This window comes from Pezoporus occidentalis, unplaced genomic scaffold, assembly GCF_034315485.1.
Source record: "Pezoporus occidentalis ecotype Australia unplaced genomic scaffold, CSIRO_AGI_Poc_V1 ctg238, whole genome shotgun sequence".
NCBI classification, from domain to species: Eukaryota; Metazoa; Chordata; class Aves; order Psittaciformes; family Psittacidae; genus Pezoporus; species Pezoporus occidentalis.
Window position 1 is genome coordinate 617,260 of NW_026914264.1, and position 26,595 is coordinate 643,854.

Genomic DNA, 26,595 nt, shown 5'->3' on the forward strand with positions numbered 1-26,595 from the left:
TGCTTTGGTAGCATTTGATCTGAACAATGTTAATCTTCAACGTGCGTATATGTTGCAATGCGCTTCTCAGGTCATTATGAAACCACCCTGTGGAGTTAAGCCAATTGTTTTTAAGAGGTGTTGTTAATGTAGTGAAATCTAGTGCATTTGGGAGCTACTGTATTGCTACAGATGGGACATAGATCTTGTAAACTATAAATTTTTTAAAACTATTTAGCATCTCCATCGCTTTGTGTGGCCATGTGGCACTGAGCACAGGATCATTCCACAGCTTTCATTTGAACACACAAACATCAAGCACTTAAAAGTCCATGGGCGATGTTTTCTGGAGCTATTATAATAATTAGAAAATGAAAATGGGCTTAATAAAAGTTGTAAACAATTATCGTCAGCCAGACCATGTCCCTTTCTGCAAGCCCCATCTGCGTTGCACATCTGGACACACCAAGCAAGAGCAGTAGTGGGCTCCCCTGGCCAGGAGAGCAGGCGGAAGAGTGTTGGGGTCACACTTGAGATGCAGCAGTGACAGAGAAACTTGAGGAGGACAGATAAATATCTTTCCAGTTACGCATTGGTGTCCTTACTTTCTGGCAGTCCATCCCAGTGTCACAGAGCTGGGTACACTCTCTGCTTTGCCAGATGATAAAAAGGGATTTTAACATCCATGAAGACATAGGAGCAATATGGGATGCAGCACCATGGGGCCCAGGTTTCCTGGCAAGAGGAGGAGAAATACATGGAGGTGTTTGTCCTTTTCCTTGGGAAAGAAGAAATTTAAAATAATGTGGAGGGGAAAGAGATTGCGTTAATTTAGTGAAGTTGTTTAATATGTAGCTGCTTGCTCCAACTGAACTGTGTGTACTACTAGACGTTAAATAGGATTTTCTTGAAAGGAGGTTGTAGTGAGGTGAGGATTAGTCTCCAAGTAAAAAGTGATAGGACAAGAGGAAACAGCCTCAAGTTGAACCAGGGGAGTTTTAGACTGGATATTGGGAACAATTTCTTCCCTGAAAAGGTGGTCAGGAATTGGAACAGGCTGCCCAGGACAGTGGTGTAGTCACTGTCCATGGAAGTGTTCACAAGCCGTGTAGACGAGGCCCTCAGTGACATGGTTTAGTGGTGGTCTTGGCAGTGCTGGGGTAAAGGTTGGACTTGATGATCTTAAAGGCCTTTCCCAACCTTGTTGATTCTATGATTTATGTCGCTTGATGTTTCATGGGAGTATCAGTCTCCTTAGGGAGAAGCCAAGGCCCACAGCTGAGAGATTGTGCTGCCTAACTGGGAGCACCTCTGCTATGCGTAACTTCTACCCAGAGAGGGCCCTGTTTCAGGCACTTGAGCTGCCTCCTTCTTTTCTTGAAAAGCAGACCCCCCCTGCAGGCCAAGGAACATATATATAGAATAACAGAATCACAGAATCATAGAGTGATTCACAGCAGCCCTGCAGAGAAGGACTTGGGAGTTTTGGTCGATGAGAAACTTCACGTGAGCTGGCTCCAGTGTGCGCCCACAGCCCAGAAAGCCAACCGTATCCTGGGCTGCATCAAAAGGAGCATGACCAGCAGGTCGAAGGAGGTGATCCTGCCCCTCTACTCTGCTCTCGTGAGACCTCACTTGGAGCACTGTGTGCAGTTCTGGTGTCCTCAGCATAAAAAGGACATGGAACTGTTGGAACAAGTCCAGAGGAAGCCACAAGGATGATCAGGGGCTGGAGTACCTCCCATATGAAGACAGGCTGAGAAAGTTGGGGCTGTTCAGCCTAGAGAAAGGAAGGCTGCGTGGAGACCTCATAGCAGCCTTCCAGTATCTGAAGGGGGCCTACAGGGATGCTGGGGAGGGACTCTTCATCAGGGACTGTAGTGGTAGTAAAAGGGGTGATGGGTTCGAACTGAAACAGGGGAAGTTCAGGTTAGATATAAGGAAGAATTTCTTTCCTGTGAGGTGGTGAGGCACTGGCACAGGCTACCCAAAGAAGTGGTGAATGCTCCATCCCTGGCAGTGTTCAAGGCCAGGATGGACAGAGCCTTGGGTGACATGGTCTAGTGTGAGGTGTCCCTGCCCATGGGAGGGGGTTGGAACTGGATGATCTTAAGGTCCTTTCCAACCCAAACCAGTCTGTGATTTTATGCAGTGGGGGTGGGTGCTGGGTCCTGGCTTGGGCTGGTCCCCCACGTGTCTGGGCATGACACAGCCCCACTCCAGAGCACTGCATTTGGGCGGTCCATGGCTACTGACCTAAATTGAGACTGAGCAAAGAGAGCAAGCAGCTGCCCCACTGCCGCTGTTCTGTTTTCAGCATGGATCGAGCCTCCCTAATCCCCTCGGATTTTGTATCCACCAAAACAGCTTGGGCCCATCAGTAAATTGCAGTGGCATATGGTCCAGGTTTATGAGTAATCTGGCACACGCTTAAGGCAAGGAGGACATCATCCTTCAGCAAATACAGAAAATATTGTGGGGCTTTTTTTTTTTATGACTGTATTTAATATAGTTGATGAGAAAGCTGTTAGAAATGTTTACCTTTTAAGCCAGTCCTGTTTAAACTTCAGCTGCTGGCTGAAGCAGCTACACAGTGGGAAACAAATATAAACAAAAGGGGAGTCCTACTGCCCTGCAAATGTTTTGTTGGTGAATGCAGAGCCATGGGTGTGTTTGGGGCTGAATGAGAAGGGGTCAGCTGGTGCCACCAGTCACCCCGAACACAACATCTGGGTGACGGAGTTAACCAGATCAGCTGCTTTAGAAAGTCCTCTTCCACTCTGTGCAGGTGCACAAGTTCCTCTAGATGTGGTTTATGCCAGAGGGCACAGCCCCATCCCTAGGAGGGAGAGGAGTGAAATGCAGTTTGGGCCAATCTGGGAGAAGAAGGCCTGATCTTGGACAGCTCAGTGAGCATGACCTTGTGAGATGATGGCAGTGGATGTTGCTGCTGGTATGCAAGGCTGTTAGGAGACACCACCCAATGTGAATTTACTGACTGTTGGCCTGCCTGGGCAACTCACCTTAAAGACTACCAGGTCCCAGTCAAGTAAACCTCTCTGATACAGTCCTCTCCTGGCAGGAGAACAAACACTGAATGGTTCTAGTTTTATCACAGCACCTCTGGATGGTAGCGGCAGAGGTGGAGGTCCATGGGCTCAGCCAATGCTTCCCAGGAGGCATCTGCCTGGCTCTTGGCCCTGAATCAGAATCAGAACTGGGGCACCTCTGGGGACTGGGGAGGACATAATTGATAGAAGAAGCTTGGTTAGCTAGAGCACTGCAGCAACACTGCGCGAGCTTTTCCTTGGCACCTAATTTATCTCCCTGGTCTTACAGTGACTCTGAATTTCCTTTCAGGGGGAATGCAGAGCTAATAGCTTTCCCTCTCTCTTCCCCTTTTAACTGCTGAGGGTTCTGGACCCTGTTCTGCAGAGGGCAAAACTTCCTTTTGCTCTTCTCCACAGTCATCTCTGGGATCTCATGTTTGAGATCCCAGTGACAGGAAACCTCACACTTGCCAGCTCTTCCCTAATTCTCTATTACCAGACTATCTAATGCTTTGGCAGCACAAAGTGTTTTCTTTGGATGCATAGACATGGGGCCATAGCTGCAACATCCAAGGAGTAATTCATCCCCAAGGTAAGGGTTCATATGTCCACTCCCGTCCCCTGGTCACAGCGTGGGGAACGGAGGGGAGAACTCTGAACTGTTGCTCTCTTTCTGCTTTTAGAGCCTGTTGGGCCTCCCCTGTGCAGGGCAAATGAGGTACAAAGTGCTCCCAGCCCGCTGCATCCCCCAGTTGCTGGATCCTTGAAAGCCAAAGGAGTTAAACATGCTTTCCAGTTGGCCTCTTCATGCTAATAAAGTATATTGGAGCCAGTCCAGCAGGCAGGCACCTGGGTATTACTGGAGCATCTGACACCCGTAGACAACCAGAGCCTCAATGAGCCTTATACACTTATACACTTATACACTCGCAGAAATCTTGGAAAAGAAAGGAGATTTTCCATAGAAAATGGATTTGCAGGGCCAGCTGAAGGACATGATGTTCAAGATCATTGCTTTAAAATCATTTCAGCTGCAGTTAATGTGAAGCAAAGAAGAAAAGAAAACCCAAGACAGTGAAAGGATAATTAATTCCAAGTTTGAACTGCAATTTGAAAGGGCTATATTGTGAAGTGACCCTTTACCCACTGATACCTGAACTGGCTCTTCTCATAAAACCCTTTTACAGATGAAATGTAGTGTTGTTTTACCTTTACGCCATATGTTTGCTCTCCCCCAGTATTCCAGAGTGACCTTGAATTCCAACCTTCCCCAGAAGAGCCTGCTGTTGTCTCAGGCCATCATCCCTGCTTCTCTCCTCCCTCTTTCTCCCCAGATAGCTTTAATACACAAGGTGAGTTTTGCAGAACACATTCGTGTTCTGCACACAAATCTCTCCTCCTTTGGGGAGTTCCAGTGCCCCACTGCCATGGGGTCTTCCCCACAGAGACCCTGTTCTCCAGGCCAGCTTTCAGCTCTCAGTGAACTTACTTATCAGTAGATAACACCTTCTGGCTCCAACCTCATCTACACTCTGTGTATCCTCCATTTCTGGTACATTTTGCACTAAATTTCTCCAAAGCTTAGAAATGCCCTTTATTGATGGCAGTGACTAAAGTCTGTACAGAATATGATGTTTAGTACTGAGCAGTTCCACTGTAATTCCAAAAATGTGTGTTTCTGGCTTACTTATTCTCCCTCAGCTTACAGAGAAACAAATAAAAAAGCATCAAGGCCAGAGCTCTAATGAGATTCACATTTTGGACATCATATTAGTACAATAATGCATTTCACACTGTTGTTTCCTAATTTGCCTAATCAAATAAAAGGACATCAAGCATTACATAGCCCAGCCTCCCCGTTCCAACAAGGTAACACTGAACCCGTCAGTTATGCAGTTCAATTAATTTTCTCTACCCAGGTTGGCTTAAGGCACATAATTTAATCAGCATTTTGCAGTTCTGTCAACAGACACGTTGTATTCTGGGTGTTGACAATGCCCTGAGCAGCTGGAATTGCTGAGGGCATGGATAATATGGAAAGGGTGTTGGAAGGAGTGAAGGCATCTTGGGCTGCTGCCTTCACTACTCTTGTGCCAGTGTGTTGTAGTGGTACAGGCTCCTTGCTGTGGCATTCTGATGTCTGGTAGATGAGAGGCTGAGCTCTGGCACTGCAGCCAGAGCAGACAGGTTTCAATGTGCCATCAGTTATCCATGGGAGTATGGGACGTAGCTGGTGCTCACTCAGCTGATGTGATCCTTGGCTGCTGGGGTCTTGAGTAAGGCTAAAGCACATGTTTGGCCAAGGAGGAACCTCTCCATGGTTGATGCCAGTTATAGTAAAGCCCAGAAACAGACAAGAAGGGTACTTTGGGTACATCCATTTTCCTATAAAGGTATCCTACAAGAAGGTGGTGTTAGAAACAAGTTTTCATCTTTCATTCTAGTTACTGTGGAGAGCTCTGCTCTGTGCCACACTTGAGCAAGATAATCCTTGGTGAGTGTGAAGGGAATGTGAGAGAGAAAACGAGCATCACCTGAGGTGGCAAAGGTACTACAGTCCGTCTGAGGTACTATGATACAATGAGCCATTCTCTTTCTGCTGATATCCACTGCAGGACAGTCCTGCTGAGCATCCTAAAGCAGCTGTGCAGGTGGCTGAAGTGTTTGACCACATATGGAAAAAAGCAGTTCTGCACATACAAATTCTGTTCTTAAATCTGTCATCCCTCTCTTGACTGTAGAGCAACACTGAGGACTTAAGAACAAGCTGCAGTATTGTCATTGAAAATACTTTCCTGCTGCAACATATTGCAGAATTTAGCAGCAGATTTTGAGGCTGTATTTTTTTAAAGGAAAAGCAACTAGTGAGTTGGCCTTGGGGTTTTGTTGTAGTTCACTGTGATTTAGGAACAGCATTTCAGTTCCTGTGACATAATAGTAAGAGCTAAAAAGACCCCAAAGTGTAAAGAAATGTTTTAGTTCTGTTTCCTGGTCCTACAAACCTTTGTACTAATGGTTACTTGGGTGAAGATGTCAATGTGTGGTGCAAGCAGTTCTGCTGAAGGCTGTGGCTGCAGACGTAGAAAACCAGCTGAGAGCAATCCTATGGATTCCGGCTTGGGAAAACAAGCTCATTTACAAAACAAGGAAGTGAAAAAATTAAGTATGAAATAAATAACATGACTCTGGTGCAAACATATAGATCAGTTCTTTGGTTTTCCATCAGCTGCAGAGCCATCCTTGTGACACGGTAAGAATCGTAGTAAGTTTACTGCCAAAACCATAAAAAAATCACTGAGTATGGGCAGTTTCTTGTATCCAAAGTCCGCCATTATATATAAAAAAAAATTATTGCAGCAGAGAATTTACAAGTGTATCACAGGACCTCCTTGTACTGTTAAACAGATGGCACCTACACGAGACCCAAAAATATATAACAATTTTAATTGAGCCAATGCAAAACAGATTTGTGAAGTAAAATAGTACATGCCAGGTCTGATAAGGCTCTTACTAGAGATTTTGACATTAAGTCATTTTGCAATGGCACAAGAGATATTTAGAAGATACTCATTTGCAAATGCAGTACTTGCTTGCTGTAATCCTGATCAGTGTTTCTACTTGCATTAGTTTTTCCTCTGTATGGTGCGTCTGCCTCCTTTGACATCTGGGGCTTGCCAGTTTGGTGGTGTCAATTCCAAATCCAGCTGCTTGGGCTGGATCCTCTTCTCTTTGCTGAAGATGAATGGCAAAGCCTCTCTGTTAGAGGTCTGAAATGGAATGCTGCTCTTCTGTAACACCCCACCTTGGCTCCAGCAGTGGGTGACCTGCTTATTTCTGCTGGTAGTGTCAGGCTGAAAATTCTGACTTGTAAGGAATCTTTAACCTTCCTGTTACACCAAGTGGATGGGCTCCTGGAAAATCTGTGTGTTTTCCTGCCTGATGGTATGTACATGCAGGGAAGGTGGCTCGAACAAGGTGCATCCCTCGCTATTGCACTCACATATGAGGTTATTGTTATGTGTCTTCCTTCTCCCCTGCTCCCTTGCCACATGCAGGGAGGAAAAGCAAAGGTAAAACCTACCCTATGTGGGGATTTCAACTTGCATTTTTTTTCTCCCTTAAGTATGTCAACATGATTTGAATTGTAAGGACACACTTAAAAGTGAAAACACTTACCAGGGCAGCCCTGTGTCACCACGGATTTCTAAGAGGTTGGATAATGGTGTACTCGGAGTCTATCACATCATGGGGCAGGGATGTGAATAAGACTTGCCATTTACTGAGACAGTTAAAAAATAATGTTCTCTTTTGCCTTTAAACACCCCCTCACCAATTAATTTCTGCAATTATCAAAATGCAAACAAATAAAACCATCCTTGTTATATTTAGGGTATCCTCATGTCTCCTGTTCCTTGCCTTATCTTGGTGGTAACAGCGTCTCTGCAAGGACTGGCTGGTAGTATTTTTGTCCAGTTGGTCCATCACTCTTTAGAGAAAAAAAAACCCAAACATTTTCACCAGTGTGCTTTTGCTGCCGGTGATACTCTCATAGGTAGTGAGGTGTGTGCTCTGTTTCTCCACATGATCAAATAAAAAGGAGCATCAGTAAATCCCTTCAGAATTGAGAGATTCTTCTAGAGTGGTGTTTGTGTCTCCTGCAGACTGAGTCGTGTTTGAGGAGCTTGCAGACATCCCAGGTTACTGGGGAATGGAGTGTTAAGCCACTACCCTGCCACCGAATCAGGTTTCAGTGTAGCTGGTGGCATCTGTGTGAGAAGCCTTTTAGATTTCTAGTCTCCTGGAACTAATACTTGCTTCCCTGGAATTACTTCCCCTTTTGTTGCACATCCACGCTGCCTTTGTGCACGAGGTGTGACTGTGCACACCACTGAGGCAGAACTTGGGGTTCAGCGATAGAGCAAATGAAAGTTCAGGGTCTAAGCAATCATAGAATCCTATAGAATGGTTTGTGTTAGAAGACACCTTAATCTCATCCAGTTCCAACCCCCTGCCATGGGCAGGGACACCTTCCACTAGACCAGGTTGCTCAAAGCCCCATCCAACCTGGCCATGAGCACTTCCAATACAGGGCATCGGCAGGGATGTGAAACAAGATGCTCCTGGGGAGAAATGCGGCTCTTGGTGCCACTTTACAGGGCATTTGTACATATCCATGGGGATTTTATTCTTTGCTCTATGTTAATCTTTGTGCTTTACAACACAGAACCCCCTCACCCAAGCGAGTTGTACTTCTCAGTGTAAAGTCTCTAGAGACCAAACCAGAGTCTCAGGTTTAGGGCACTTTTTAAAAACCAGAGGATTCCTAACTGGGTTTGGCATGCAAAGGGTCTCATCACCCAGTGCCTGTAGTCGCTCTGTCACCTGTATTTTAAGGCTCTTTTTGACATGGAAATAGATACCAATGACCACACATCTTGCTAAGAGTCATTTTGGACTGTGGGATTTATACATGTAGAATGCTTTCCGGATCACTTCTGTGCTCAGTTATTTTTTCAGGAGACTGTCACTTTTCTTATGCTGGCTAAAACAGATCCCAGCAGTGTTATCAGGACATGATCTTTCTGTAAGGAGACCCCCCGAGTTTGAACACATGCAAGGAACATACTCTGCTGAACCTACCGATGGAGGTTTGCTTGAGCATAGAATCATAGAATCACAGAATGGTTTGGGTTAGAAAGAACCTTAAGATCATCCAGTTCCAACCCCTGCCATGGGCAGGGACACCTCCCACTAGACCATGTCACCCAAGGCTCTGTCCAACCTGGCCTTGAACACTGCCAGAGATGGAGCATTCACCACTTCTTTGGGCAACCCATTCCAGTGCCTCACCACTTCCATAGTAAAGAACTTCCTCCTCAGTGCTAACCTGAACTTTCCCTGTTTCAGTTTGAACCCATCATGCTTTTGAGCTCTTGTGCCAAGAAGTCCCACTTTGTGTCATTTTGCATCAGTGGGTTTTACAGTATTATTTCCCTTGTGCCTCTTGCCCCCCCCCCCCCCAGTTATTTGTGACATACTCCACGCTGTGCAATAATGAAACTCTTAGGTTATTATCTTCATCTAAATAAGAAGTATAACATGCTGTACTATCATGCCAATTAGATGGGAAAACCAGTGCAGATACCTGAAATATGGTTTTGTATCAGCCACTCTGTGAAAAATTGCGGGTTCCAGTTTTTAATGAACATGGCTAGACAGCTAGAGAGGACAAAGGATGATGTGTGGATTTCTATTTCTCTGTCTCTCCTAGTTACAAATATTCTTTTGAGAGACAGCAGATACATGTGAGAGGAAGAAATCCTCTTCATCTGCAGGTTTAGATTGGATATTGGGAACAATTTCTTCCCCAAAAGGGTGCTCAGGCATTGGAACAGGCTGCCCAGGGAATGGTGGAGTTACCATTCCTGAAAGTGTTCACAAGCTATACAGATGAGGCCTTCAGTTGCATGGTTTAGTGGTGGCCTTGGTAGTGCTGGGGGAATGGTTGGACTTGATGATCTTAAAGGTCTTTTCCAACTTGGCTGATTCTATGATTCCTGTTGAACAACACACTGCTCAAAATGCAGGCTGCCAATTCCAGCCTTAGCTCACAGCAAGTGTTGTGTCTGCATTACAAATGGAGGGAAGGTAAGTAAGGGGCAGCAGGGTTTTAACTTAGTGTCTGATAATAGGCTGTTTCTGCTGCCTCGGTATCTGGAGGAGTGGTACAGAAACTCACTTGTGTCCTAGCAAACCTGCCCAGTTTGGTTCTCCATCTTGAGTGCAGCTGGAAGGAACACAGAGGTGGCTTGAAACAATCCAAAGACTTGTGGATGGTTGGGCATCATGGATGAAACCAACCTCTTTTATGCAAGTAGGCTGCACTGTCCCCAGCCAACAGCTGGTGGGATCAAAGGTGCAGTTTCATGAGGGAGAGGAAGGATGAGCCATATCTGTGGGCACTGGATTGACCTGTGAATGTGACTAATGGTACCTGCTGTTATCAGCCGGTGTTGGGCAGGGTAGTGGTCTGTTGGAGCTGGTATTGAGGGTGACCTGGCAAAATGAGGATAGGAGGCTAGGTGGAGAGGAAGAAGAGGAAATAATGCCTTAAACTTAGCTAATAATTTTATTTATAGTCTTATGTGCACAAATGGCTGTTGATGATGAGGCTACCAGTGACATAAATAAAGTCAAGCAAAAGAGGTAAGCGAGTGGATACATGTAAAGGCTTCTTTGAGCAGTGCCACAAATTCGGACATCAACCAAGAGACTTATTTCTGTCCCTTGCAATTCCAAAGAGTAGCACAAAGGAGAAAATTAGACCACGATGCTTCACATTGCTCTTTCCATCTTGCGTGCATTTGTGCCCACCAAATGTGAAATGTTCGCCTTTTCCCCTCCAACGTGACGGTTGCTGAACTTATTTTTAGTGTCATTTGATAAGCCTCCCTGCTCACAGAGAGACATCCCACTGACCCAGCCACTGGTCATTGTCTATACCAGTTCCCATCAAAGCGGGCGCGCTTTGTCAGGTTTCGACTCGAATATCCATTCTGCATCTGAAGTACAGTATCGAAAGTGACTGGATCATTTGAGCCTTTTTCTTCAGCTGCTCCCTCCTTCCTCCCCCACAGTGTTTCCGCTCACTCTAACATAATTTGGCATCGTCGACGTGACACGACACTGGTTTTTCTAAAAAATTAGAATACATACATTGTCAATGGTTTCTGATAGCCGGCATCCCCTACATTTAATTTCTCCATTGATGGAAGAAGGTCTTTTTTCCACTGCTGAATCCTAACCAGTGCTCAGTGCCCCCTTGAAAACCCAGTAATGCACATACAGTAATAGGTCATTCAATGTCAAAAGGCATAAAAAAGATGAGCAAAATCTTCACAGGCTGCTGCTTGCTGTTGCCTTTAATTATATTAATTAAACTTTGAAATTCTCATGCAAAGAGAGTTGCTGGCTTGTGTCGCTGAAGAGCCCTTGGAGATTTGGGGGTGGGGAGAGAACCCTGAGATACCAGTTTAGTGGCTACTGCTTTTTTTAATCTAAGAAAAGATTAAAAACAGCTAAGCTCTAGGACTGCTAGGTACGTTTATAGATGATGATGTTTTATGCGCTACTGAACTGTGAATGCAGGAAAGGGGGGAAAAACCACCAGCCCCAGTGTCAAGGTCTTGAAGCATCAGTCCCTCAAACTGCGCTCAAGATCCCTGGTTACAGGCTGTCTTCCCATGGAATAACGCTCTATTAATTTTCTCCCTGTCCCGGGTGCATAATGAAAGAAAGGTGTCTTCAAAAACTAAAGGGCAAAGTCTTGCTTGCTACCAATACCTCGAGGCACCCTGTCTACTTTTGTCATGCGTGTGCACTTTTCAGTGTTAGAGTGACAAGATTTCCAGTCAGAAGGTTCCTGTAAGGCACAATGCGATGGAGACTCGCTCGCAAGGGTTTGTGATCTGACATGGCTGTGAGGCACTCAGCTCTTGCTTAGCCTGGTAGGAGGTTTTAACCCTGCCCTTAGCTAGTAGTCCCTGTTTAAATACCACGTGCCTTCTCTGCACTGGAGAAACTCAGCATCATTGCTAAAAGCACATTGCATCCTGAGAATATGTAGTCCTTAAGAAAAAAAACATAAAATACCAAAACTAGAAAAACATGATCATCTTGGTGTCTGTGTTCCCTCCCTTGTGTGTTCTGGAGAAGCATGGGCATTGCAAGTCAAGGCTTCATTGCTTGGCACTTGCCAGTCACAGAGCATCGACATGCTGGGGTGAAGTGCAGGAGCTTGTACAGTGATGCCAGCTCCTGCATGGGGAACATGGAAGTGTTATGGGTTGGGCTTGAAGGTGGTCCAAGGAATGTGGTGAGCAAATGCTTAGTTCTCTCTGCTCAGTTGAAAAGTGGCAATGTGGCCATCTTTCCTCCAGACACCTTCTTCTCCTCCTCTACTGAGACTGAACTCGGGTGAAGTTGATACATCGGCCCTGATGGGTGGAAAAGAAAAGAGAAGCTCTTACTGGTGGAGTAATACATGCAACCGAGATGTTTGAATGCTGAATATTAGATAGCTGTAATTTAAATTCCGGTGTTTGCGCAAATAACATATCCATGCAAAACCTTTTAAGATTTAATGGAAATTATCCAGAGTGAGGCACTACATTTGACTCACAAATTTACAATGTTAGGAAAGCACATTTTGAATGCTCTCACGTCTTCTGTGAGGCTCATTTACAAAATCTCAGTAACTGCAGTGAGCAAACTCAAACCTTTCTAACCATGGTAAAGAAAGATCCTGGCAAAGGCAGATTCTCCCCACAGATCTCCCCATGAGCCAAACCCTCACACGGTACACAGAGGAACGTGACTGTTAGTTAGCAGAGCTGCTGCTGATTGGAAACAGTGTTTTATTAGCAATAACCTGAGCTCTGCATCTATAAACTCCGTTCTTACGCACCTTAAAATTGCAGTGCACCAAAATGAAAAGTGGTTTCTCCTGATGTTATTCTCAAGTAAATACCATTCTCCCATAAACAGGCCCAGATAAATCTTGACAGCTTTTGGTGTAGATGAATGGAACAAATCCAATAGCAAAAATCATGAGCCCTTTTTATTCATTTGGATAAAGCCTGAAAATTGCAAGTGGCTTATTTAAATGCCTAAAGTGATAGAGGGTTTTTGAGGTAGGGTGTGCTCCTGAGAGCACAGCTCCTCTTGTTCAACAGCTCTCCTGGGCACAGCAGCGGGACCTAGCACCTTTTCTCTCTGGGATGGGAAGAGCTCTGTGATGGGGGACCTCTCCACCTTTGGAGAAAGCCATTCTTCAAGACATGACATGCAAGTATTAAAGACTTGTATGACAGTGTGTGTGGGACAATGAGTGCATGCTGGCTGGTACTGCATGTTCTGGTGTGAGGTTCTCCATGGATCACAAAGTCTCCATGGAGTGGCCCTTGGAACACAGAATCCTACCCCAGTGGCCTGTGAGAAGCCATGACTCCTTAACTGGGTCTGCAGTAGCAGTGGCTATCTCTGCACTCTTCAGACGTCCACAAAGGCATGTAGGGCTGCAGGTTTCACATACTTTAGAGGGATTTCATGTGCAAGTCCCTTAAAAGGAAAAAAAACAAGTGTGTTTTTTGTTTTCTGTCCCTTTGATTCCTACTTAAGAACTTTGAAATTGCTGTGTCTGTGAAGCAATTTAGAAGAGAACTGTCAAAGATGAAGCCAAGTAAACCGGAACAGGCAGCTGTGGTTATGCTTTGAATCCTTGTTTCTTTTCAAAGACAGGTGGTTCAGGGAAAATTACTGCTTTCTTCTTAAAGCTCGGAGATTATGGAATTATCAAAAGTAATTAGGGCTGAATTTCATATTCCTTCTATTTATTTATTTATTCAACCTGGTGTTATAATGTAAAAACCTAAATGCTTTGGTTAACAGGGAGAGTGATGGTACACAGTGCTATTTGGCATTGTTCAGGCAAGTCTTGGCACTTGCACATGACTGGCATGGAAGGGGCAGTTTTCTGATCAGGGCAGTTCTTTTCCTAACACCCTACTCCTGATTCTGCTTCTGTCACATGTATAATAATTAAAACTAGTGAATGGGTGCTGTAATTGTAGTAACTTCTGGCTGCTACCATCCATATAATTAATGCAAAGAGATCACTAGTGCCAAGAGGTTCCTTTGAAGGCCCGGACATCTTTATGCACCTTTTCATTTGCTTGTGTTTTTGTGAGGGTTTTTTTTTTAATTAAACATATTAAAATGAGTTCTGTGGTAGAAGCAAAGTGTTTCTGGAGCATAAAATACAGAAATGCTGTGCAGCTCGAGCACTTGTGACAACAGAGTCGATGTTAAATGAACCCTGACAGTAAGGATGTTCACACCCAAGGTAATGCCACAATGGAAAATCAAGACTGCAAAACCCTGGCAGAAAACAGGTAGTGAGGAATTGCAGTAGTTCCTGTCTGCTTTCGTTGATATTACAATTTACCCATTGATACAACATTTCTACTTTTGTTTGTGGCTCTCTCACTGTTCTTTAATGGTAGTTACCAGTGCCTGAGTTCAGAGGAGTTTTGGGCTATCACTTATTTTGGTGTTGGGATATTACTTATCTAGTGGCTCAGTGCTTTACCTGAGGTCTGAAATAATCCCTGGAATCAAAGATAAGGTCTGGCACATGCAGGCCTGTAGCATGGAGTCCTGCTCTGCTGGCCAGGTGCCCTGTCGTAAGTGCCCTACAGTTTTGGAGTGTCCATCGTCTTCTAAAGGCTGACCATGAGTGTGGTAGATGACTTTTTAACAATAGAAGGGGGATTAATGAGGAAAGGAAAAGCAAACCTGTTCCAAAATAAATTGAGAAATTGTTAAGCCTTAAAATATAACTTAAAGGTGATGTCTTAGTAGTTACAGGTCATGGCTTTCACTAGAATTAAGAAAAAGACACTGTATTTTGTTCTACACATGTCTTCTCTGCCACACTCTAGTAAGCTTTTGGGGAGATATTTCTGTGATACATCTTTTCTTCCTTTCTACCAGAAGTGGAGTCAGGTCCACTCTGACCCTCCCCGCAGGCATGAGGTTAGTCAGTAGATGTGATGTATGATCAGGTTGTGCTAGAACCTCTGTGAATTCCTGTACTGGCGACTCCTTCTACCTTTACTTATTTAAGAACACTGGAAGGTGACAGATTTCAAATGAAACAAAGCCTTCTGTGTAAGCAGCCATTTTTTGTGTGCGGTGTGATGCTCAGAGAGGACAGAGCTGAAATCAGGATCTTGGAAAATACACTGAAAGTGCTAATTAATGAGAAGGTAGGGAACACTGCCATGTCATTAATGGAACAGCAAATACAGGACGACGACAAAGGAGAGAACGGCTTTTACATTTAGGTAATGGGATGTGACAGGGTGCCTGAGTTCACAATACCTACACATGAAGTGCATTCAGAAATAGCTTTCAAGCCAAAGTACAGGGCTTTGAGCTCTCTCCACTCTTGCAGTTTAAGTCTTAACTTGCACAGTTACCATCTATACCTTTTATATTAGTATTTCTTAGGAAAAAAATATCTATGTCTACCAGCAAGGCTCTCTCTCAGTATGCTTACAGAATCATAGAATGGTTTGGATGGAAAGGGCCTTAAGATCATCCAGTTCCAACCCCCCTGTCATGGGCAGGGATGCCTTCACACTAGACCATGTCACCCAAGGCTCTGTCCAACCTGGCCTTGAACACTTCCAGGGATGGAGCATTCACCACTTCTTTGGGCAACCTGTGCCAGTGCCTCACTACTCTCATAGTAAAGAACTTCTTTAGATCTAACTTCAGCTTCCCCTGTTTCAGTTTGAACCTGTCAGCCCTTGTCCTATTGCTACATCCCTGATGAAGAGTCCCTCTCCGGCATCCTGGTAGGCCCCCTTCAGATACTGGAATAAAGCTCTGAGGTCTCCACACAGCTTCTCTTCTCCAGGCTGAAATGCCCTGATTTTCTCAGCCTGTCTTCATATAGGAGGTACTTTCCATAGTTGGTTTCATGTACATAAACCTTTCCCCTAAATGCTGGCTTTACAGGGTTTCTGGTTCCAGGATGAGTGGCTCCAGACATAGCAAGGACAGAGGAGAGCCTTAAATGAACAATTCCCATTCTGGTTCCCCACTCATCTCCCATGGTCTCTGGCCCAAACTCCTTACTCGAGGACTTACAGGGGAGGAAGGAGACAAAGAAGGAATTGTGTGTTGTCAGGCAGACAAAACACCATTAACAGGAGAATCTGAGAGCACCTAAGAAATACCAGCTATCCAACCACTGTCCGTACCAGACAGTAACAGGTAATAACACATACACTATAAGTAATTTAAGTGAGCTTTTAAACCATTCACATTCTAGAAGGGCAAACTGAAGTAGGCAGAAGATAAAAAGACTAACTTTTATTTCCTAAGGATCAAACCAATATGAAGTAGGTGCAACCAGTATCACTGTCTTCATGCAAGGTGGTTTTGAGAAGAAGATGCACAGTGTGTAAGTCAATTCGTTCCTCTAATGAATTGAAAACCTCCTATGTAGTGATAGCTATTTCATCATTAAGACCAGCCTTTAGAAACTGAATATTACATTTTTCTTCTGATTAATCTCAACAAAAAGGACTGTGTAGTTAAACAGAAGCACTATTTAAGTTTATCAGTCTGGTTCTGGCCTTCACAACTTCAACATGCTTGTACTGTGTAACTGATGACACCAGTGAATTACCACCATCACAGCACTGCTGTGATCCACAAGTTTGCACTAATATTGCCCTCATGTCCCCGCATTCAATTAAACAGTCAATACAACCAATTTGAAATCTGATGTATCATGCCTTGTAAATCACTGGATCATAAACCTTAACAATACCAACATGTAGTCTGTACAAAATTGAACTAAATTAGTGGTTTAGGACTAGAGTAATTAAACAATGGGTTATGCAAGCATTCCCTGAGCTCTGTGTGAAATATCGGGGTTGTCTCCATACACCAAGGTCAGTAGAAAAAATCCCCTCCCAGGAGAGACAAATACAGAGATAGGGATATATGGGCTGTGCTCTTCTTTACTGTGTTGTGTACTTGTCTGAAAGGATGTAATTTAAGGGACTGGGGTTCTCTTACCTAAAACCTTGAACTTCAACTTCTGGCTGTCACAAGGGTCATGGTGAGACATGATCTATCTCCTGTGAGGCTGTGGATCCTTCATCACAGCTTTTCTCCAAATGCTACTAAGCCAGTAGGCTCAGGCTACCTATGAACTGACACCCATATGACGCGGAAAGTTGAAAGGACAACTCAGACAGGACTTTGAATCATTCACTTAGCTTTTAAGCAGCTGGCTGCTGCTGGGTGGTCACTGATCTAAAGAAGCAGCTTTTAATATATTATTACCTTCAACTCACTGTCCTGGCTATTCTTTTCTTTGGTAGTTTGGCCTCACTTGCAGTATTCTTCAGCAATTCAGAAAGGGCACCCCAAGGAGTGTGAGATGGGATGTGGTGATACCCAGCCACTCAGCTTGCACTGCACTGTCAGGTACTTGTAACAGCCCATCCATACCTTGTCCTTGTGTGTGACTTAATTTCTTTAACATGTGACATAATTGTATGTGTAGGAAAAGGTTCCTTGTACAGGGCTGAATTGTTCAGCATCCAACTTCAGAGTGGTAAGAACAACCACATTTTCCAAAGGAGCACTTACAGCTCTGTCCAGAACAGCTGTATTAGACAGAATCATAAAATGGTTTGGGTTGGAAAGGACCTTAAGATCATCCAGTCCCAACCCCCTGCCATGGGCAGGGATGCCTCACACTAGACCATGTTGCCCATTACCGCCTATAATACACAATGTTGTCAAAGATTGGCTCACTTTGACCTTGAACGACCAAGATCCTCCACTGTCTGTCTCTGACATACCAGCAGAAGCTGAGGATTGTGTGCTTCTACTCCCAGCTGCAATATCCCCATAAAGAGAATATATCCTTTGGGGGTGTGTCAGTTACGTGGAACATGTGAGCTCTGTGCCCTCCAGCCCAACTGATCAGTGCCCACAGAGCCATGAGGAAGGGGAGGGCTCTAGAATAATGTCACTCCTGAGACATGTATTTAGCAATGTCATTAGTGTTGGCCGTGTCTCCATAGCATTATCAGAGCATCTTTCATCTCTGTGATGGGTGCACTGCCATGAGCCTGGGTTAGCTGCTCACCAGGAAGCAGGAAGCTGTATTCTCACAACAGCTCCTCGCAACAGGCTGCTGAGACTGTTGGTGCAGTCTGGATTACCACATGAGAACCTGGTTTACCTGGTTCTCTTTCTTCTTACTCTTATTTTCCTTGTTGCCCAACCAGCCATCTGCCTCTCTATAAGGAATCTGAGTGTATGGAATTCTTCCCTGTAGCCCTTTCAGTAAAGGAGGACTGTGCAAACCTTTTCTCCTTTGCTAATGCAAGGGAACAGGCAATTTCCTGCTTCCCAAACCTCTCTGAGATCATTAACTCCTAGTATAACACTTACCGGGGATAATGAACTCCTTCCCAAGCTCCTGACCCACACACTCATGCAGTTTTAACAACAAAAGCTCCTTTTAATGGAATAAAACTGCCAGTGACTCAAACCAGGTGCTGAGAGGCTGGACCTTAGCACCCTGCAACAAGGGCTGAACAGGAAGGAGCTCTTTCCTTACTGAAAGAATCCCACAGCAGAGCTGGTACCAGTGACTGGAACAGGGCAGCAGCTCATGCCCTGCTGTCTACAGCCATCAGAAAGGGTTCTCAGGGATCTCCCCTCACTGTAGCCATCAAAAGCAACATTAACTGGAGGTAATGTCACCTTGCCCCATCTCCTGGGCATTAGAATTCCACTGGCATTAACACCCATGCTCCTCTTTACTAGCTCCCTGGCTCAGGATATATGTCACTGCTATAACCATTACAATATTATGCTCACCTCATAAATGTATGTTGACAAGCTGGAGCATACAACTGAAGTTAAGTTTATATATACATATTTCATATATATATTAAAAAAGGTGATTTATATGCTTACTTCAGAGAGGGTTTGCTAACCCACCCATGTCCTGTGCAGCTCTAAGCAGTGCTCAGAGATTCAAACTGGCCATCAGGTAATCCTTTGTCTCAGAGACCCAAGCAGCTCAGAATGTGGTAAGAACTTGGAACTGGCTTTACACCCCTGCTAACAGAAACCTAGATCTTAGACTCAAGCCCCATCTCTGCAGATGCCTGGTTTTCATTTCAGGTTGATCTTCCCATAAAACCTCAGCAAACCCCATTCTAAGTTGTCAGAATTTCCTGTCTTTGCTCATGTCACATTACTGCTCAAGGCCTTCCCCCCTGTGATGGGTCTCCATGGCCATGTCTCACTATGTGCCATCACCATGTGACATCCCGAAGCAACTCTCACTTGGCATCCCTCCCCCACACTGTGGTGGTAGACATTTAGCACCTGGGAAAAGATGACTTGCAGTGCTGTAGACTGCTGGAGGTATCATTTTTCACAGAATAAATCAGCAATGAATCTCTTAGAGGAATGATCTGAACTGGTGTTATTGCTTCAGAGCCCATCACTACTGACGCAGACATCAGGACCATTTCTAGGGCTTGTCCAAGTAGGCTTTCTCCTCAAAATTACTTAACTGATGACTGAAATGTCACTGACAGAGGTGAGATAAGCTCTGAACCCCCAAAACAATGATCGGATGGGCTCAAAATCCCCCTAAAGTAACAACACAATAGAAAGAAAGAAACTACAGATGAATGGCATTATATATTTTTACCCTAAGAAGGATCTTTTTTTTTTTTTTTCACTCCAGCAGTATTTGCAGGTAATCTGACCTAAGTGGAAAGGCACAGAACTTGTTTATTGTCCTCATATTTGTGTAAATAAGCCTCCTCAGCATCTGTGCATGAACTTCATGATTGTTGGGAGCTATCTTAGTGGCCCTGTAGGTGAACTTTCACAAGTCACAACATCTGAATTTGAAGAACAGGAGTTTCACAATCAAGCCTGCCATCATCTGCCTCAGAAAAAGACTGCTTAGAGGAACTTACATGTGCCAGCACTATAACAGGTGTCTCAGGAGCCAAGTCTGACTTGGTAGCCCCTGTTTGTTCCTTGGTCATGCTGGACTTGTAAGCAAGTGAAGAGCAGGAGGACAGGACTAATTTCTTTTAAAAGATAGTTCCTCTCTCTTTGCACTGTATTATAGAGGCCCACAAAACAAAACTGTCAGTAATAGTTCAAAACAGGTATTTTAATGATGCTTTGTAAATACATAAAATATGTCATGGATGGCCAAGAGCCTGCTGCTGCTGCAGACAAGTATTTCTTACACGAAAATATACAGCTCAATTGTAGCCATCAGCGTCAGGCTTTCAACTTCGTATAAATATATGCAGTAAGTATTCATTTGTGGTGGGAAACCCTCTGGGTATCTTAAACCCATTGATATGTATAGGAGGTCACTACTGATGAACACCATTGTAAGTTCTGGTGTGCTGGGTTTTCTCAAGTGCAGATCTTGTGTTGATGTGGTTTGCTAAAGGCTGGGAGCAAACATTCCCTACTCACATCTATCAAGTGTTGCTATGTCATCTGGCAGGGCTTGCTGTCTGCTTTGGGGGCACTTGGCTTAGATGTAAATGAAAACACTGGGTGCACCGCAGCGAGGAGTCAAGAGGTATTATCTGTTGTATTTTTAGTAACACTGAAGGCTTTGAGAAAATGCTATTAACAGCAGCTTTTCACCTCAGTAATAACGCTTATTTTGTAACTGGACATATGGACATTTCGGCACAGTTGCTACAGTGAGCAAAATCTTTGAAGTACATGTTTACCCAGTACTGAAGGGATTTGGTAGCTCGGTATCCTGTGTGGCACTGCGAGGAATTATTCTGCCAAGACTCCTGGTAGTGGAGAGCAAAGATGCAGGGATAGACTTAAAACACTGTTTTACCACCTTTGAAATTCCAAGTCACTGTCATTGACATGCCAGGGAGCCTGGTTTTCCAAGAAAGATGAGATAATGAGTGGGTTGCAGAGGCATGCAGGCAGCCAGGGAAGGGAAAGCAAGCAAGTGCTCAGCTAGCACAAGCATTTGCTGTCCTGCCTAGACAGGTTTTGGTAATGAGGAAGGGAGGGATTTATCTTCCTTTGCCAAATTTTCTGTGACTGCTTTATTCAGCAGTTCTGGAAATAGACTACTGCCTTGAAATACAGTGGTTGTGACAAGCTGCCCCTCCTGTGAGTTGGCCTTCCAGGTCTGGGAGTGGAGAGCCCAATTTGCTGCTGAGCCAGTTGTGTGGGCCTGAGGGGAGAATAAAACTGTATGCATTTGTAGCATCTGCTTCAAAAGGAGGTTGTGGCAAATATTTTATTCAGCAGAGCTGGAGGTCTCCTGTCTCTAGAGGGCAGGAGTTTGTTGTTTTCCTCATACAAGGCAAACATTGCTTATGCAAAAGGAAAGGATGTGGAAATGGCCTGGAGTGTCCCTGTTTCTCTAGCACAGGTTCTCTGGAACGCTCTCAATCTGACCCCTTGGCAATAAGCCTCCCTCACACACACTGCTGCTGCCTCCACGGCCTGGCAAGGTTTGACCCTTTTTTTCCTGAAGGACACGATCTTGTTTCCCCATTGCAGGCACCTGCCAATGGAGAGCTTTTCTCCTTCAGGTCTAATCATGCCTTGGAAGGCAGATCCAGCTTGTTCTCACTGCCAGAGGGAAAGTGATCCCTGTGCTGACAGCCATCCCCCATTACACCTAACCCCATATTGGCACTCAATTGCCCACGTGGGTGCAAGAACCAGGACACCACTTCTCCCATCATCCCCAGTGGTAGGCTGGGCCGTCACTGAGAGAGCTCCCTCTCCTCAGGAGACAAACTGGGGTGGTGAGATTCTAAAACTCATTTCCAGGTGAAGCTTCAAGAACTCTTCCTGAGTTTTCTCTGGGGTGTGGAACAGGAGAGGAGTTTTCTCTTGAGAATTGTCCTCCTAGCTCTTTGAACTCTCTTAGAACTGTGGGATGAATCCTTGTCAGGAATAAGTATTACTGGGGATCCCTTTTGTGTTATGGGACACTCCAGCCAAACTGGTATCAGGCCTAATCTTAAGTGGTTTCCTCATGTGAGCATCCTAAATGACTCCTTGAGTCCTCTACGTCTTTTTTAGGAAGAAAAGAGAGAGAAAATTCTACTAGATGCATCACATTTAAAGCCTTGTAAAGTCAGAAACAGCACAATTCTAAACCCACTAAGACCAACAAACATCAAAATCTGGCCCTTTGGGGTCATTTTCAGCTAAAAATACCAATATGATCAGAAATTTACAGTTTCTAGAGATGGCATCTCTAAAGCAAAGTCAGACATCTCTATTATTCTTCCTTCCTCCCCTCTGTGCAGCTGCTCCAAGGGAGAATAATGCAATTTGTCTTTCTCTGAAATAAGAGATATCAACAGATAAACTGTAACTGTCAGAAGAAATGTTCTTTTCAAACTACTTTTCTTCTCCACCATGACCACCCTTCAAGCCCCTCCTAAAATCTCCCTCCTTTAGCAATACTTCGCTGTCTCCTTTTCTCAACAGACTTCTCTAACTGGGCTTTTTTGAAGAGATGCTAGCATCTTCAGATGGCTCATGAGTACAAGAAGCAGACACTCCACAGCTCTAAGGTCTTTAAGTCATCCTGGGGTTGTGTTCTAGGTTGTGACAGAGCAGTAACATAGCATTTCTACCCCATCCAAAAACCTGGCCCATTAAGATTTTGTGGTATCTGACTGGCGTATGATAATTATGTGTAAAGAGAGAAGCCACCCCGGACTGTAGAATGCTATGTAAATGATTTAAAAATAATTATGACACAGCTATTGGGAGGAAAAAATTCCACTTGGCCCAGAAACCAACTGTATCCTGGGCTACATCAAAAGGAGAGTGACCAGCAGGTCAAAGGAGGTGATCCTGCCCCACTACTCTGCTCTCATGAGACTATACTTGGAGCACTGTGTGCAGTTCTGGTGTCCTCAAAACAAGAAGGGCATGGAACTGTTGGAGCAAGTCCAGAGGAGGCCACGAGGATGATCAGGGGCTGGAGCACCTCCTGTATGAAGACAGGCTGAGAAAGCTGGGGCTGTTCAGCCTGGAGAAGAGAAGGCTGCGTGGACCTCAGAGCAGCCTTCCAGTATCTGAAGGGGGCCTACCAGGATGCTACAGAGGGACACTTCATCAGGGACTCTAGTGATAGGACAAAGGGTGATGGGTTCAAACAGAAAGAGGGGAAGTTGAAGCTAGATCTAAAGAAGTTCTTTACTGTGAGGGTGGTAAGATACTGGCACAGGTTGCCCAAAGAAGTGGTCCATCCCTGGAAGTGTTCAAGGCCAGGCTGGACAGAGCCTTGGGCTACATGGTCTAGTGTGAGGCATCCCTGCCCATGGCAGGGGGTTGGAACTGGATGATCTTAAGGTCCTTTCCAACCCTAACCATTCTATAATTCTATGGGAAAATATGAATTTGAAGATGTAGATAGTGTTTAAGTGGGTTATCAGGAGGAAGACTAAAAGGCCCCAGCACGGTGTGAGGGTGCAGCTCTGTCTCTGATGGTGATGGCTCTGCAGACAGCAAAACAGAGCCCTGCAGACAGCAAAACAGAGGCCCGCAGGGACCACTGCATGTGGCAACCCTCCAGATGCCACTGTGATTCAGCTGTCACTTCACCAGCCAAATCCTTCACAGCCTTACTCACCACTGGATCCTTCACAGTGGGAAAGAATTCAGCATTAAAGACCCTGACCACTGGGCCCAGGAACAAGCTTGGGTGACAAACCTCTCCCCCACCCCTCAACCCATGGTGCAAGGAGTACACATCACTGAGTCAGCTCTGTTTCCTGCAGACAAAACCCCACAGCATATCATCAGGCTTCTCTTTTAATTCAAATGGATTAGTAGCCATAAACTTCACAGATACTTGGACGTCTCCCTCCCCTCTCCTTCCTCCGCCCCCTAGCCAACAAAAGCTCTTCTCCTTTTAGAGCAGTGTTAGAAGTGGCAGCTCCAGAATTCCCAACATTGGATGAAGGCCCAAATCCTTTCTGAAAGCCAAACCCTCACACAACACCATCATTAAAATGACCGCAGGATCTATTACGTGGCCTGCTCTACATCTGATTTAGACCTCCTGGGTTATGAGAGAGAAGTTGTGGAGCTGTCTGATTTATATTCATGTGTGTCTTTGTCAGTCTGCCTTGCTCTCAGTTAGCAAGGATGTCTATTAATTGTACATCAGGCATATTTCAGACAGTGCTAATTTATGGTGGTTGTTGCTAGCATGACTGCTGGTTGAAACCCTAGCCACTGTACATGGCTGCAACCCGTCCCTTATAATAACAAGTGCTGATTTCTAATGCTAATCAATGGGGACCAAGATGAAATGCCAGGGTGGATTTCTACATCTGTCTAGCCTTTGAAGTAGGAGTTATTGTCTCTGTCCAGGAATACAAACGGTTAGAAGTGAGGGCTCCATGCCTGCCCCCCTGCATAAAAAACTAAAGCTTAATTTCACATCTGAACATTACAGACCACAGAAGAGATGCTGCTAGGGGACATAGTGCTTTGTAGCTACTTGTAGTAGCTACTCACAGCAGGCAAAGGTCAGAGCAGCCCTTGAATAGCAAAGCTCTTATTTGACAGCAGGTGAGTATTGGTCAGTAGCCAGCAGAGTGAGAGCTCTCCTCTTGCAAGAAGTAATGACAGCAAGCAAGACAGAATGGGTAGTACACATGCAGCATGTTTCTGTAGCATTTCTTTGCCAAGAGGTCAGTTTTGTCCTGGATTGTCCTGACAGCTAGAAATACTCTCCTTACTTAACTTTAGCAAGGCATTTGCAAACAATTCATACTAGTGTCACACCAGCTTCTCTTGATTTTTAAGCACTGCTTCTGATCTCGTGTCTTGCTGGAAATCAGGAACAGTTCTTTTAAAGTCAGCAGCATAAAGCTCATGGGAATAAGATTAGAAGCTGGTCCTCAGATTGTATGACAGGGGGGTGTCTATTGCAGGCTCGTTTTCAGTACTACCAAGCAGCTGGGCAGGCACCCATGGTGCTGGCAGTCTCTAGGATGTGTACACAGCAAGGAGATAGTATCTGAGTACTGCAAAAGTGGTACTTTCCTTCCCTGCGGACAGGGGAATGTGGGGTGAAGTCTGTGCTCTCTGAAATACCTTTTCTCATTGGACATGCTGCAGCAGATGTCCTTAGAGGAGATCTCATGTTCTCCAGAAGCTGGGAGAAGTGTCCCATAGGGACCCTGTCAAGCTGCGTTTGTCTTCTTGCCTGAACATTTCTCCTAAGTGTACATTACCAGCTACTAGTGGAAAAAGGATTTGGTGTGGATGTTTTTAGGCTCTGAATCCTAAGGAAGAATAGGGCAGGTATGGTCTGGAAAGACACTCCCATGGGATTAGCTTCAGTCGCTGCATCACTTGACTTACAAGTCCCCCTGCACTGCCCATCTTTCCTCGCAGGAACTCTCCAGAGAAACACAGGGGAGTGGGTGTACGGTGCTGGATTTGGTTCTGGTTTCCAGTTTCCATCTTCACCTTTCTCCCTTATTTTACTAAAATCAGTATAACCTGTATAATGCATTTGGCTTTTAGTAAGCCTTTATTATACATATGCAAGGAGATCTTGGTATTAAGTGCATTTTCTAAATTAATAAATAAATATGCTCATTTGCTGTAAAATTTCTATTGTTGATTTGGGAACAGTAAGCTCTTGCAAATCTCAGCTTTCACCTTGCCAATCACTGTATTCCTGTAAGTGCACTGCAGTTACTTGGAACCTTTTCTGGGTTGGTGTTGGCATACTTTTGCTAGATTACATTTATGCATTAGTACCATCTGTGCCTGCTGTACCTTCTGTGAGTTAGCCCTGGCCAAATGATTGGCATTTATCTGGAAGTGCACTAAAAAAAAAAGAGGGAGAGAGAGAGAAAGAGAAAGAAAGGGGGGAGGAGGAAGAGACATAGTAAGGATGGTACCTAGAGCTTTATGTTTGCTGCTGGCACTAACAGATCTCAAAGTGGAAGATGCAGTGGGGAGCACAGACACCTGCACTGATGTCCCTCATTTCAACTGCCGATGAAATCTGCCATGTCCCTTCTTAGTCCTTTTCTCTAAATATGAGCTGCTTCATCCTGTTGTGGTATTCAGATAAATTCTCCCTGCCCTTGTGTTCTGGACCGAAGACAAACTGGCAGGACCTAACAGATAAACCTACTGAAGGACAGTTTTGCATTGGTGATGGTCACCTTCCATTGCATCTTGTTACAGTTTGCTCAGAAAAAGTTTGGACTGAATGATGCGTTTAATCTGTCAGCTTGTATTGAAGGTTATTTAGGATATTGATTGCATATAGGAATGCAGATGTCATCCTACTGGGTTTGGCATTTTGCTTCCTATTCAGTCATCTGCTGCTCAAAGAAACTTAGGTGTGAAATAGCCTCTTATGGTTTCTTTCCTATAGATAAAGGAAGAGGTGAGCATTTGCTTCTGTTACTAGTTTTTAATTGTCTGCTGCATTGTTTGTCATAATAAACAAAGAGCTGCAAGTGAGAGCACTGATAACCAGCAGCACAGTAACCTCCTTGGAGGATTGCTGCCTAGCCAGGCCCAGGTAGCCTAAGGAGAAAGGCCTCTGAACTGTACAGCTCTGTATCTGGAGACATGGAAAGGCTGAACACTAACACAGGGAAGGGAATTCCTGGCAAAGCCAAGGAGAGTATCATGGTCCAGGTCTGTCCACGCTGGACACAGACCAACAGGCAGTACCCAGAGCCAGCGCTCCGAGCTCTGCAGCACCTTTGTCCAGATGAATAGAATCTGGTAATTTAAGAGACTGTGAACTAAAAGCAAAGATTTCCTCATTCTATGGTCTTTTTAGTTTAAGAACAGTTTCATTGAACTCAAGAAAAATAAGTTTTGTGCATACTCTTAGGTGACAGCAGTTTGGACCAATTTGTCCTAA

At 44.7% G+C, this 26,595-nt stretch overlaps 1 protein-coding gene across 2 annotated transcripts in view; it reads right to left on the reverse strand.

Moving 5' to 3' along the window:
• Positions 1–10,141: 10,141 nt before the first annotated feature.
• ANTXR2 (ANTXR cell adhesion molecule 2) overlaps positions 10,142–26,595 on the reverse strand; it is a 108,811-nt gene continuing 92,357 nt past the window's right edge. For both annotated transcript variants that reach the window (XM_062622026.1, XM_062622027.1), the window contains exon 17: positions 10,142–12,025. In XM_062622026.1, the coding sequence (XP_062478010.1) occupies positions 11,987–12,025 (39 nt within the window). In that variant the 3' untranslated portion in view covers positions 10,142–11,986. The remainder of the gene's footprint in view (positions 12,026–26,595) is intronic.